The sequence below is a fragment of the Scomber japonicus genome, chromosome 8 (assembly GCF_027409825.1).
Source record: "Scomber japonicus isolate fScoJap1 chromosome 8, fScoJap1.pri, whole genome shotgun sequence".
Lineage (NCBI taxonomy): Eukaryota > Metazoa > Chordata > Actinopteri > Scombriformes > Scombridae > Scomber > Scomber japonicus.
Genome location: NC_070585.1, coordinates 11,839,795 through 11,854,056, shown reverse-complemented (window position 1 = coordinate 11,854,056; position 14,262 = coordinate 11,839,795). Strand labels below are relative to the sequence as shown.

The window sequence follows — 14,262 nt, the reverse complement described above, 5'->3', positions numbered from 1 at the left end:
ACTATACTGGGACAAACCAGGGAACATTATAGTGTGTTGTGTTGTTTTTAAATTGGTTTTCCTTTCTTATTTTTATTTTTTTGCGAAGTGGTGCTACGGTTTGTTTGACACTAACCCTAGGACCACCAACCCCCCCCCCCCCCCCAACATTTTAGTCACCAGCCACCACTGGATGGCTCTATAAATCGAGGGGATGGAGGGCCTACAAAACCTCTCAGCCCCAGGGCCTAACATTAGGTTAAGGCGGCCCTGCTTATCGTGGTGGAGGGGTTTGCGTGTCCCAGTGACCCTGGGAGCTGTGTTGTCGGGGGCATTAGCACCTGGTAGGGTCTCCCAAGGCAAATTGGTCCCAGGTGAGGGGCCAGACTAAGAACGATTCAAATAACCTCAGATGATGCAGCAACACAGGGCAGGAACCTCGTCCGGAAAAGGGAAAACGGGGCACCCTCCTGGAGCCAGACCTGAAAGGGGAGCTCTGGTGGCTGGGCCTTCCACTCGCTCCCAGCCCAAAGAAGCAGCGTGGAGCGGCCACCCTGCTGGCCCACTAACTGCAGGGATGAAGTCTGGGGTCGAGTAAAATGCCAACCGGGCATTGGGCAGAGGCATTGGGCAGAGGCATGGTCCTAGGCATGTGGATTGTTTCGTATTGTTTCTGATTACTTCAATCAAGGTTTCAAAGGTAATTTAAAAAGTATTTCCGACTGTTATTGAGCATTTCAATTTCATTTATCTCTTTAAACCAGGAGAACTGCCACAACTTGAATCATGACAGGAGCACTCCATAAATTCTATATTAGAGACCTAAATTTTGTAGGTGATGGGTAATGTCCAGAACTGGAATCTGATCATGGGCCCCTGGGCACAATCCAGGTTTAGATTGGCTACTGAGAGAAACAGCTGTTATTTTTCTCATTTTGTTGGCATCCAACAACAGCTTATCCCACAAGTCTAGCTGATGGTGTGCTTTCAAAGCCTCATGGGAGCTGTAGTAAGCAAGCAAGGTAACACCATGTGGCTTTCACTTCTATTTCTCCATAAAAGGACGCCTCGTTCATCGTGCATCATCAATTACCAAATGCACTTAAAGTTTGCCTCACACCATTATGAAACTATTCTTTTACCACTGTTGACCTTGCCCCTTAACCATCACAACTAAATGAAAATTGGATCAAAGATAGAAAGACACACACAAACACACAGACACACACACACACACACACACACACACACACACACACACACACACACACGCACACGCACACACATACCAATCATTGGTTTGTCAGTGACAGTATATTGACATCAAAGTATTCATACCTTTAATAACACTTGCAATGACACAGCAGATTAGATGTGAAGCAGACCTTACAGGAATCATGTTTTTGCTTATGTGCTGTTCTAGACTTTCAGGTCTTTAAGATGCAGAAATCAAAAGAACAAGTTAGTTGGTAGCAACCTCAAGATTAAATGTTCTCTCAACGGAAATGTAAGATTCATGTTTTATCAATCACCATCTTTCATGACTTGACCAAACTTTCCGCACTCCAACTCAGCAGTCTCAGCTTCACCCACTTGCAAAACTATAATGTATAGGTTATTCACATTCATTTTTCCATGAGCTTGCACTGAGCTAATTATTGCAAATTTAACCACCTTTGGACTTTTCTAACGCACATGGGAGAAGTGCGTGAAACATTTCCATATGAGCAGAACATCTACTGGCATCATCATCATCATCATCATCATCATCATCATCATCATCATCATAGTCGTTATCATCATCATCATCATCATTGTCAGTTTGTAACAGCTGGTCAGTCACTTGTTATCGTTAACTAGCATTGTGTAAGCATTATAGTTAGTTTACATCTGTTGCTATGAATGGATAACTGAACAGGCCTCAAAGGTTAAGGGCTCTGAAACCAGTGCCTGTGTGCAATATGCCTATTTTCTGCCAGAGAGTAAAAAGCTTTAATCAAAAGTCTTTCTGCAAAACATCTTCACTTTGATGTCATAACGTCTTCATCAATTGTGCCTATCTAGGATAGGGGGCCCCAGGGGTCCATCATCTTATCTGTCCACAATTAATTTAAGGCTGATATTTCTGACCAGCTGGCTTACACGTTATAAAGTCTGAGAGTGGACTATCAACTAATGATACAACATAAAAACACATGCATGTGCATATTTGACATTTTCGCATTTCCACTGTTAGTGCTTATTCCGCATACAAAGATTCCCCTGCTGTGCAGAGAAGAGTTCAGTCTCTTCCTCTCAGTCTGCACACTCATCTGCTTCCACTTCATTCACTGATGGTGTTAAGACAACAGAACCACAGTAGCTTTCCTTGATGACATTCTCTAACTGTGTGCAACTTCATTCCACATGAAAGGCAGTATGAGTCATCAAGGAAGTACAGCTAAACTAAAAAGACACTATAGGTAACATGAATTTAGTATATTACTGCAGGCAACTTGTCTTTTTATGTATTTACCTTAATCTTCCACAGCAACAAGTAGTTGCTTATTTCCATAGAAAGTAAATACGAGTATGTCATATACTGTCTTGAATGTCAAAATTAATTTAAACTAATTCACAAGTTATTCATGTTAATAAATTAAATTGGTCAGGGTTAGGGTTAGCCTGCCAACATCTGGGCTGTCTTTATCAGATATAACTGGTTTAGCCTGGTTACCAACAATATTCACTAATTAGGATCAGCTACACTGGTTACGTACAGTGAGACAAAGCAAATCAGGTTGAGTGGTTCATAGAGGCTAACTTGGTGGTGGTTTTACTGAAAAAAAGATAAGAGATATGTTGACATGTTGTTTAAGTGTTGTCCATGAGGCATTTTGAGGTTTACGTCAACTTCCTTTTCAACTTCCTCATTGTAACTTCCTTTTCCCATCCCTAGATGGTGGTCTGAAATACTGCCACGAAAGTCTTGACCAGGTCCTCTAAAAGGTCTCATGTATCACCAATTGTGAATGCTCTTCACTGCCTCCCAAATTCAGAGCTGCCTGTCTACATTAGAGATCTACTGCAGCCCTACTGTATGTCATCAGCAGGGTTCTGATCAGGGTATGCTGGTTGCTCCGTAAACTAGGCTTGAAACTAAAGGAGATTTTGCTTTTGGGGTTTTGGCTACTAAACATCTCTACCCAGAACTTCAGATCTATGGACACCTTTAAAAAACAGCGTAAGACCAATTTATTTAGACATGCCTTTGCGTAATTTAAAAAAAAGCTATTTATGTCTGTGTGTTTATGCTTTACTTCTCTTGTGAAGCACTTTGTGACATCTCTGCTCTTGAAAGGTGCTATATAAAGTTACTCACTGTGATATGTGACCATATCCTTTAAGCTATTCTGGCCAAGTTGCAGTATGCTATTGCTTGTGTTCAGCTGGGGTTTTATGTGGCAGCCATATGACACTGAAGTCCAGCACATATCAGACAGGAATTATGTGGAGGCTGAGGCCCTATCCAGAAGCTGAGATAATTACATGTCAAGGAGAATATCATGGTCACATGGTTGTCATTCTCCTTTACATTGTTTGTCAAGTTCCGGTCTTATCTAACATGACCCTGTCAGAGACAAATACTAGGAAGACAGACATACAAACAACAAAAATGGCACACAGCAGAGTAGCAACAGGCTTCTTTTGATGAGATTATGATAATGGCTTCATACCTAAAGTAGTTTCTGTTTAGTTTCAGGATTCACTGAGGCTCAGGTAAAGCCCATCATCCTCATCCATCAATTGATGGCACTATGTGTATGTCATGCCCTGTGATTAGCTGGTATAGAATTAAGTTTAGGTGTGAATTGAATTCTGTCAACGTAACAACAGATCAACTTGAGTCCTACCTGCTCTTTGTACATTATCACCACAACTCTTATCTTGATGTTGACCTGTGATTATGATAAAATACAGAACATGTCAAACAAACAAGTTACAATGTATGCTGTAGTACATTTAAAAAAAACATTATAAATGATTAAATATATTCATTCATACAATCATTGTTGATCGGACATTGAGCATATTGTTTCCCAATTAAACATCCAATATTAATTATACTGTTGTGTTATTACAGGCAACCAGTCTGTCGAGGATCTCCTCAAATCTCCCTTCTACTCCACGTCTTTAGAAACTATGTTGTGAAAATAAACAAAAAAAGTACAAAATGAATCATCAGTGCAATTAATTCACTGGCCATGGCCAAAATTACATTGAAACTATGACTGTACAAAAAATAGTGCTGTAATATGATAATTAGTGACTATTTTTGTCTGCCAAAATTTTTTGTAGTGGTGTAGCGGGCTTTCCTTCAAGAACATACTTCCTTTTAATCGAAGTTCCTCTGGTCTAAGACACGTCACACTTGACTTTTTTCACAGTTGAAATGTGGACGGGTGTCATTAGTGATCTTTATATTATCCATAAAATAAAAATGATTGGAATATTTGCAGTAAGATCTCCCAGTGTTATTATTGGGATCACCTCTGGCTCTAACTGGTGAACAAGAAAGCAAGTATAGCAACCTTTTGAGAGATCTGAACCGCTCATATGTTCATTTATTCTTATTTAAATCATTTATTCACAGGAAATGTACTGTACTATACAATATAACACAATAGAATACTGCTAAACCTGACCTTGAAAACTCAACAATATAAACGGCAAAATGGCAAGATGCGGCTATTGTATTGAATTGCCTTTTAATTTACAGGTTTAATAATTACAATAATACATTTAGACATTTTTACACTTTTCATTCATAGTGACACTCAAAACATGAACACACAACATGAAGAAAATAATAATAACAGTTAAGATGAAAAGGCCTTCCTGAACAGAAAGGTTTTTAGACCTTTTTCCAAAGAGTCAGGGTTAGTGTTAGGGTGTGGTATGAACAGTTCCTGCACATAGGGAGGCGTATGTCCATTGATGGATTTGTACGTGAGTAACTTTGTAGTCTATCCTGAAGTACTGACTCACATTCAGGCTAGTGACTCAGGAGAAGAGGATGTCCAGGCTCTAGGTGGGCATGCCTTGGAGTAGAGGGAGAGAGAGAGAAAGGGAGAAGAGGGAGAGAGGAAAGAGAGGCACAGTGATAAAACAATCAATCAACATTGAAAATAATAAGAATGTTGACTGCAGTCAGGAGCTCCGGGGAGGAAGTTTTAATGAGTGAATGTATTAATAGAGAGGAAAGAGTTGATCAGTGCAATCAGTGCATGACGGGAAGTCGACCGGGCCCCAAAGTTTTATCAAAAGGAACTGAATTTGAATTGTTCCACAAGAGCCTGATCGGGGAGGGGCGAGGGGGGGGGGATTGCCTACTTATCTACTTTAGCAGACTTTAGGCACCACAAGAACGACATTCTGCGACTGCAGTGTGCAAATAGGTTGAGGTCTGAGGTCTTTAAGGTATAATGGAGCCTGACCCAACAAGGGATTTTAAATACTATTCTGGATGTTACAGGAAGCCAATGCAGCAAAGCTACAAGTGCGGATGCATTCTGAACCAGCTGGTGAGTTTTTAAAGATATTAATATTAATTTCAAGAATCCAGCTTAGAAGTAACAAATTCATGGTCAAGTTTTTCAGCATCATTTTGAGACAGGAAGTGTCTGATTTTTTTGTAATATTGAGTAGGTGTAGCAATCCTTGAAATGTGTTAAATGTGGGAGTTAATGGACATATCCTGATCAAATATAACTCCTAGATTTCATATGTTAGTGCAGCATAATGCGTTCAGTACACAGGCAGATGGGTTGAGTTTTGAATTGAATCATTTTACATTTGCAGCCATTACGTATCTTGAAGTGTATTTTCGGTAAGGTTGATTTATATTTTTGATTATATTATGATTTAGCTTGAGTAACAATAAGTAGTAGTTTGGGTTTAGCACACAATTTTATGACATATATTCCTATAGTATTCTCAATGTATTCTGAATTTAATATGTACTGATTTATACATAACTGCACAACGCAAGCAAGTGCTTTTTGTGCGTTTTGCCATCACATTTATAACTGATTATTTTATGTTAATCATATGTATCTTTGTCTAACCATTGCACACGGAACACCATGGTCACCCAATGAGAGAGAGGAGCCATAATTAAAGGGGGCCGTGAGGTTCTTTCCCAGCAAGTTAACAAGTGAAATATTGTTTAATGTGAATTGATGATGGCTTGACTGGGTTTTCACACTTACGTGCAATGGTTGGTTAATAGTTGCTGTTCAAACCCCCAGAAGGGGGATTATATAGTATTGCAGAGGTCAATTAGCAAAGGTCATTTTCTGTGAAAGAGTTAGAGGCAGAGAGTATGTGCAGAGAGTCAGCTAAAGAGCAAGAATGTGGTGTGAGGGTGCAGGAGACCAAGGACAAGTTTTGGGAGTAGAGTATGATAAGGGAGAATGAGGTGACAAGCAAGTTGAGGTTGTGGAAAACAACAGACCCTGGTGTGTGTTTTGACTTCTGTAGCTCTGCTTATGTTTATATATAACGTTCACTTGGGTGTGTGCAAGTCAGTCTCTTTTATTCTGTGCAGAATAAACGACTTCTCTTCCATAAGTCACAAAACTGTCAATTGTCTTTTTTGGCATGAGCTAGACACGGTATAGATATAGTTCCTACAACACAAGATGTTAAAGTAAATAAATAAAATGTTTAAAATGTTTAAAAAGGATAACAATAAAGTGTTTAAGATATTTTAAAAATGTTTAAAAAGGATAAAAATAAAATGTTTAAGATATTTTAAAGGAGTTTTAAAAAGTATACAAATAAAGATGTTTGTTTTAAAAACAACATAAAGATCATTTCAATATTTTAAAAAGACATTAAAAATATATATGCGTGTGATTCTATGTGTAAGCAATATGACGCATGGACAACCCCCAGCCTCAAAAATTCAAAAAGATGCTGTAATGGAAGTTACGTAATGACATTTTCCTGTCTAACTTGTATATAAACCTATAAGCAGATAGTGATCACATCAGTTGTCACACTTAAGAAAACAAAACGAAGCTCTAAAGGAAGTGAGAAAGACAGTTGCTGCAGTATGGTTAAAATCGCGTTTGCCCTTGTAGCTCTTGTTGCTCTGCACGTCTGCTCTAGTAACAAACCCTTTACCTTGAACAAGGAGCTGATAGAAGACCTGCACAGTCTCCACGGACTCTACCAAGAACAAAAACTCAATGTTACAGCTGTAAGTATAAGGCACTTATTTCACATTATTTGGTGGCTCTGTGTTGAGGCCAAAGGAAGTATTTCAACTTTGGGGTCAATTCAGGATTTTATTGATCCTTTGCAAAATGCAGGAAAACGAATACATGATGGAGACATAATAACTTTGCATGTTCTGTAGGTGTTTTATTATTTTTGTTCAACTGTGTTGGGCATGAAGTTCTGAAAATCATGTATGATGTATATTCAAAAACACAGGTCATCTCATGCAGCTATGGACTGTCAGGACTACGTGCTCCAACTAGAACAGAGACATTATCAGTTTCAGTACAGATAGAGCACAAAACTCTCCTGCTGTTCAGGTTTCTTGACAAGACATCAGCCTGTTATCTGCAGACTACTGGTTATCTACTGTTAGTAACCCGTAAGTCCAGATTAGTATTTGTTGACTTTTGTCATACTGTAGATTCAACAGGTATAAATTTTGTAACTATTCATGTCACACTTTACAGGACTGTTGTAACTGAAGACAGCTCATGTTGCGAGCTATAATCTTTTGCATGTTGTAAAATTTACAATGCAGACATTTCACACTTTGTGGAGAAATAAAATGTTTAATTGATCAAATAAGTATGATGATATGTCTCTGAGGCCTACTCTCAGTGGCTGTTAATATCATAATCTCAGTCAAAAAAGTCTTTCTGTGCTTAATACATTAATTACATAATTCTTCTGTCCTTATAGGGGTTCTCATTGTACATACCAAAGCAGTATATGTTGAGAAATACAGTAAGTATTGCATCTTTTCACCATTGACATTTGAACAGTTCGGTTGAGCCGATGACAGCTTTGTGTTTGATGCAGAAGGCTAACAAGGCCCTGTCCCCTTTCCATTGCAGTCTGTCTGTGTGGATGTCTTTACCAAGTACCTGATGCACCTTCTGGACAATGTGACTGTACATGAAGGCAGCAAGTATATCCTCAAGCAACTTAAGGACAACCTTAAGGATCTCAAATATGATCATAAACAGGTGAGCCGACATATGTGACATCTTAACACATACTTAGTTCTTGCTGTTAACTACATGACTGCTGCATCAGTAGTAGATATCCAGATACCTAAACTCACTTTGTTCCTCTTCTAGAAGGACCACGAACACTGCATGACCAACGATTCCCGTAGGACGAGGGGACCATTTTTCCCATACATTAATTACCTCAAGAAACTAAACACAAAGAAAAGATGAAGAATATAACCTGTTTTCAGTTTTATGCAAATGTTACAACTAGTGGAGATAATATTTGTGTATTTGTGTATCTATTTATTTCATTTTTTCATGTATTTATTTATTTATGTATTTATTTAAGTTATATTCAAATGTTCATTCAGTTGACAATAATTGACTCCCAAATTCAAATAAATTAACAACTTTCATAATTTTCTTGAGCTTTTGTCATTTCCTCTTTAGCTGTTACTGCTTAACAGCTAAAACGTTTATATCACAGCAATTAAGAATGTATTCACATGATTTCAACCCCGTTGTGCTGTGTCTGACAGACACACACACACACACACGCACACGCACACACACACACACACACACACACACACACACACACCGTAGTGAAAAAAGAAGATGCTAATAATACATTGGACTACAAAGCTGTAGTGGGTGGTAACATTTGAGGAAGAAGTGGGACAAAATGAGAATGGCCCAAAGTTCCCCACCCCCTGTTTGACCTAAAAAGTGTAAAGTGCACTGTGAAAGCATGACGCTGTTTAAAAAGCAAGAGACAAAAAAGACGCGCTGAGCAAGAGAAGGCTAAAGAGTGTGACTCTCTTATCTATTCTACCCATCTGGAGAGCAGAAAGAGGTGGCATGTTTGTATGCCAGAGCAAAAATACACATAGACTCACATGACCTATGCGTGACTGAAACATGCACAGCTATGTATTCACATACAAACATGAAGCAGACAGAGGGCAGAGGTTTTCAAACATTTTGATTCATAAAACAGCCAGTTTTGCTCTCGGCTGCCTTACTCATAGCACTAGTGTGTTTTGCGGGTGGCTTGGTACCTGTCACACTACATCAAATAAAAACACCAATGAGTTTTGTCAGTAGATCTTAGAAAAATTAAAGACATATAAGTCTTCACAAGAATATGTGGTTGGCAAATTATGTGGAAAATGTCTGCACAGGAGGATTATTTTATCTTCTCTCACAATCTGATTAACAGCTCTTCGATGTCTTTAATTGCCCTCGTCACTTCTTTCAGAAGACAGAAAATTGCTCAGTGACTCTGTACACTGTTAGAAAAAGATAAGAATAAGATTTAGAGGATTTGACAATTAGCTTTTTGGGAATACCTAACCTGCTGTGATTCAGTACATGCAGCAGTGGCCTCTGTGTTGCATGAGAGCTTTTGAACTACATGGAACATGAGTTAGAGGAGCAGCAGCTGCACTTTTGAACAGAGGAATCTAGCAGAGCAGGAGGCAGGTGGGGAGAGACACTCTGATGTAGGCCCACAGTGCATCTCCACTCACTCGTCTACCCTGGTCTCACCTCTGACCTCTTGACCCTGCCCGGCTGCTGTGTCTTTGATGTCCTGGCAGCAAGGCAACACTCTAAGGCTGAGTTACAGAGAAAGACCAGAGAAAGGAGATGAACATACAATCTCCTCCTGGAAACACTCTCATGTCTGTGAGTGAAATATGAAGTTACAAATCCTTTATCTTAGCTTAGCATAAAGACTATGAACATGAGAACCAGTCTAAAGATTCCACTTTCATATTCCATGTTATATAATTTGCAGAAAAATACACACTTTCGAGATGCTGGTAGGCTTATTCTTTTCAAATCAGAGTCAGGCTAGCTCTGTTTATAGTTTTTGTATAGCCTCACAGTCTTATATTAAGCAGACATATGAGAGTAGTATCGATATGCTGATCTTATTCTTGGCAATAAAGTATATGACTGTATTTCTCAAAGTGTCTGGAGATGGTAAAGTCCCCATCTGCATCCATCCATGGTAACATGAGTGGTTCATTAACTGCTCTCTCTCTGTACTTTATTATGAGCCTGATATCTTGATGTCTGATACCTTTTTGATTAAAAATTGTACACGTTTCGGTAATACTGTCCTGTGAACTACAGCTTTACTGTGATATTTGCAATCTGTGATTTTGCCAAAAAAAATGGTCCTTTTGTACCACAAAAAACAATTATCTTCATTATAGTTCAATCCTCAGGTAATTTTTTCAAGGAATATGTTGTTTTCTATATAACGCCATACAATTATTACTTTATTATAAAATGTACGGTAAAATTTCCTCAAAAATTGTCTCAAAATATTTAGTTTTTTTTAAGATATTCAAATTACTGTCAAATATGACAAATAAAAAAAGAGAAGCACATTTGAGAGGCTGAAGTCAAAGTAGATTTTTGCTATATAATTTGTATTAAGGACTAAAAAACTGAGTGACAGATAATATATGGCACATGGCAAACAGTATGTGACAGTATGTTTATTCTTATGTTGTTCACTTATTTGCATCACTCCTTGGGACTTGAGGCTTTAACCTATTTATTAATGTACTTCTACTGTGAATGTGTGTGTGGGAAAAGGGTAAAAGCTGTTCCTTCTCCTCCTGTCAGAAGTACTTACATCACTGTAAGATGACGGCTGGCATGTCACGACTGTTTCTGCATCCCATGATGCTCTGCATGCAAGATACCAGCTTGAACTGAATAAAACAACTGGGTGCTAGTGGTATTCTGACAGATATCTTTTTGCTTTTACAAGCATTGCACAATTTATCAGTCAGAGCAGACAGAAATGATGACTGTGGCTGAAGGTGACATTGGTATACACATGAAAATTGTGGCATGGGTGGATGAAGAATGTGTGTTTGTGATCTAATCTCCTGTCTGGACATTAAACTGTCATTCTGAAAATCTCTCTTTCATTTATTAAAACCCTTTACAGTAGTAAAATCCTTTATCTCCATCTACAGATGCAGTTGTTTTCTTTCCCCATTAGGTGGCCTCAGTGACCCGTTTAGCCTAGTGTCCTGATTGAGTTTTATAACCTGCATCTTCCTTTAGATCAACTATACCACAGTGTAGACTTAACAAGGTCAAATTAAGAGAAGGTACTGGGTATTTAAATGCAGATTTGGGTTGGTTTATTTGGAACTGTGATGCTTTTAACCATTAGTTATTTAATTTCTGCATAAATTATTTCTTTTCTGCATAAGAGGCCACTCTAGACAAGTGTAGCGTTACCTGCTGTATCAGGGTTAGGGTTAGGGTTAGGCTACTGTACATAAGGTAGTATAGGATGGTTACCAAAGGTCACAGTCACGTGCTTAAATTCCTACTTCACTTACTCTTGAATGGGACAACGTCAGAGCGCCGATGTGAAACTGATCCGCCAGAGCGCACAGAAGCAGAGATTTGGCCACAGACGCGCACAGAAGCTGCAGTAGGACGCAGCTAGAGCAGTGATGGTGATGATAATGTTGTGTATTATTTAATCGTGAACAACACCCATCTATGTCGAGCTACCGAGGATACAATCGAAGCATTTGTTTTGTTTTTATCTGACATGGAGACCGGGTGCCGTTTGGACGGACTTTGCGCACTGAAGTTTTTATGGAAGCGATGGGAAATATATTTTAAAAAACAACAACACACAATATCAAGCCAAAGCTGACCGCGTCTCTGTAAGTAAAATAATGATGCTTAAGATACAATAGAACATTTGGTCATGTACGTGGGAAGGTATGACTCTTGATTGGAGTCATACTTTAGTAATTACAATGCACTCATGGGGAAAATCCGGGTTTGACAGTAATAACCTAAGAGGCATGCGTGTGAAAATCGGATTATTAGACACACATAATAGGACATTCACAGGTAGGCTATGTATAATCAGAGTTTACATAATGAATATAAAAAATAAAAATGTAAACAATGTTGCACTTTGATGATAGGAACTATTACCTAAATTAATATCCAATGCTGTTAATTAATTTCTTTAATCCACAGGGTTGTTGAAGACTGAGCAGACAGAGGATTCATGAAATTGCAGAGAGACATCCAGCCACTCCACTGAGAAAATTAAATCACCACTACCTCTTCAGCACTGCTGCTCAAATGATGTCAAATCCAATTTATAAAGTCAGGGGGCTAATGTCTGGCCCAGGGAGGGTTTGCCTTCAAAAACCCATCTTTCATCATTTATCAGAAGATACAATGATGGAGATTTCTTGCATTCCTGGAGAACAGAAGCTTCCTAGATTGTAATCCTGTGGATATAATGTAGGACTCAGTATGACTTAAATGAATGCCCCCCCTCCCACATGTTCAGGGATGGATCTCATGAACTTTACAACTGTCATCGACAATGGGTTTTTGGATGAGGCTCCATCAAGCCGTGTCCTAACTGGCTGTTTCCTCTCTCTGCTGATCCTCACGACCTTGCTGGGAAACATGCTTGTTTGTGCTGCTGTGACCAAGTTCCGCCATCTGCGCTCCAAAGTAACCAACTTTTTTGTGATCTCGCTAGCAGTGTCAGACCTCTTGGTTGCCATCTTGGTGATGCCATGGAAGGCGGTGACAGAGATTACAGGGTTCTGGCCGTTCGGATCCTTCTGCAACACCTGGGTGGCCTTTGATATTATGTGCTCCACGGCATCCATTTTGAACCTTTGTGTGATAAGCCTGGACCGTTACTGGGCCATCTCCAGCCCATTTCGCTATGAGAGGAAAATGACACCCAGAGTAGCCTATGTGATGATCAGTGTGGCCTGGACGCTATCTGTCCTGATTTCCTTTATCCCGGTGCAACTCAACTGGCACAAGGCCCAAACAAAAACATCTCTCCTCCCTCTCACTGGGTCTTCCGGCTCTGTGGAATCAAATACTACATCTTACCAAAGCCCAGAGAACTGTGACTCAAGTCTAAACAGGACCTACGCCATTTCCACCTCTCTCATAAGCTTTTACATCCCGGTGGCCATCATGGTGGCCACCTACACCCAGATCTACCGCATTGCCCACAGACAAATCAGAAGGATCTCTGCCCTGGAACGAGCGGCTGAAAGCGCCAAGAACAGACATGACAGTATGGGTGGAAGTTCCAGCATCGCAGAGTCGGAGAGCTCTTTCAAAATGACATTCAAGAGGGAGACCAAGGTGCTGAAGACACTTTCTGTGATCATGGGGGTGTTTGTGTGCTGTTGGCTGCCATTCTTCATACTCAACTGCATGGTGCCCTTCTGCGAGCAGTCAAGCGGAGGGGAGGCTTTCCCTTGCATCAGCCCTACCACGTTTGACGTGTTTGTGTGGTTCGGCTGGGCTAATTCTTCCCTCAACCCCATCATCTATGCCTTCAATGCAGATTTCCGCAAGGCCTTTTCCATCCTGCTGGGCTGCCACAGACTGTATCCAGTAGGCCACAACATAGAGACGGTCAGTCTAAACAAGAAATGACTCATGACTCTCTCACAGTACTGACTCATCCTTAATGCTAAGAGTCCAAGTGTTCCTGCTGAGGCCGGTCTGATCGACTTCAAACATGGACGCTGCTCTCTGTGCTAACTCTTAATGTGACTGAAGGATATGATGACCCTACATGTACCCATGTTTGTACTGGACGAGTGGCCTGGCTATGTGCAGTCTGTCAGAGTGAGCGTGCCATGCTCAATGTGGCCGATTCACTGTCTTCAGATGGAGGAAGCGCCTAGATGAGGAGAGAGGATTTGGGGATTGAGATTAAGACTCTCTGCTGTTGTGCCAGGGAGCTGGGAGCACAACGGTGCTGACACACCCATGGGTTAGATAATCCCATGACTGGGCAACACACACCCTAATGCCGTCAGACACCGCTCTCTTCAATACCATCACACACACGTACGCAAACACAAACACTGTCATAACATGCTCCTGCAAATACAGTGTAACTGCAGCACACAGCATGCACACTACAAAATGGAAACATGTTGCATTACGAAATTACGTTAACATCCTGCACTCTGCAAGGATTCCA

At 40.0% G+C, this 14,262-nt stretch overlaps 1 protein-coding gene across 1 annotated transcript; it reads left to right on the top strand.

Annotated features, from left to right (window-relative positions):
• Nucleotides 1–12,584: 12,584 nt before the first annotated feature.
• On the top strand, nucleotides 12,585–13,706 carry drd1a (dopamine receptor D1a). Its single transcript, XM_053323929.1, has one exon. It carries the CDS (start codon nucleotides 12,585–12,587, stop codon nucleotides 13,704–13,706), a length of 1,122 nt encoding a protein of 373 aa, XP_053179904.1.
• The last annotated feature ends 556 nt before the right edge of the window (nucleotides 13,707–14,262 follow it).

Coding starts and splice junctions, on each gene's coding strand:
- drd1a (XM_053323929.1), top strand. CDS start 12,585: ATGGATCTCATGAACTTTACAACTGTCATCGACAATGGGTTTTTGGAT.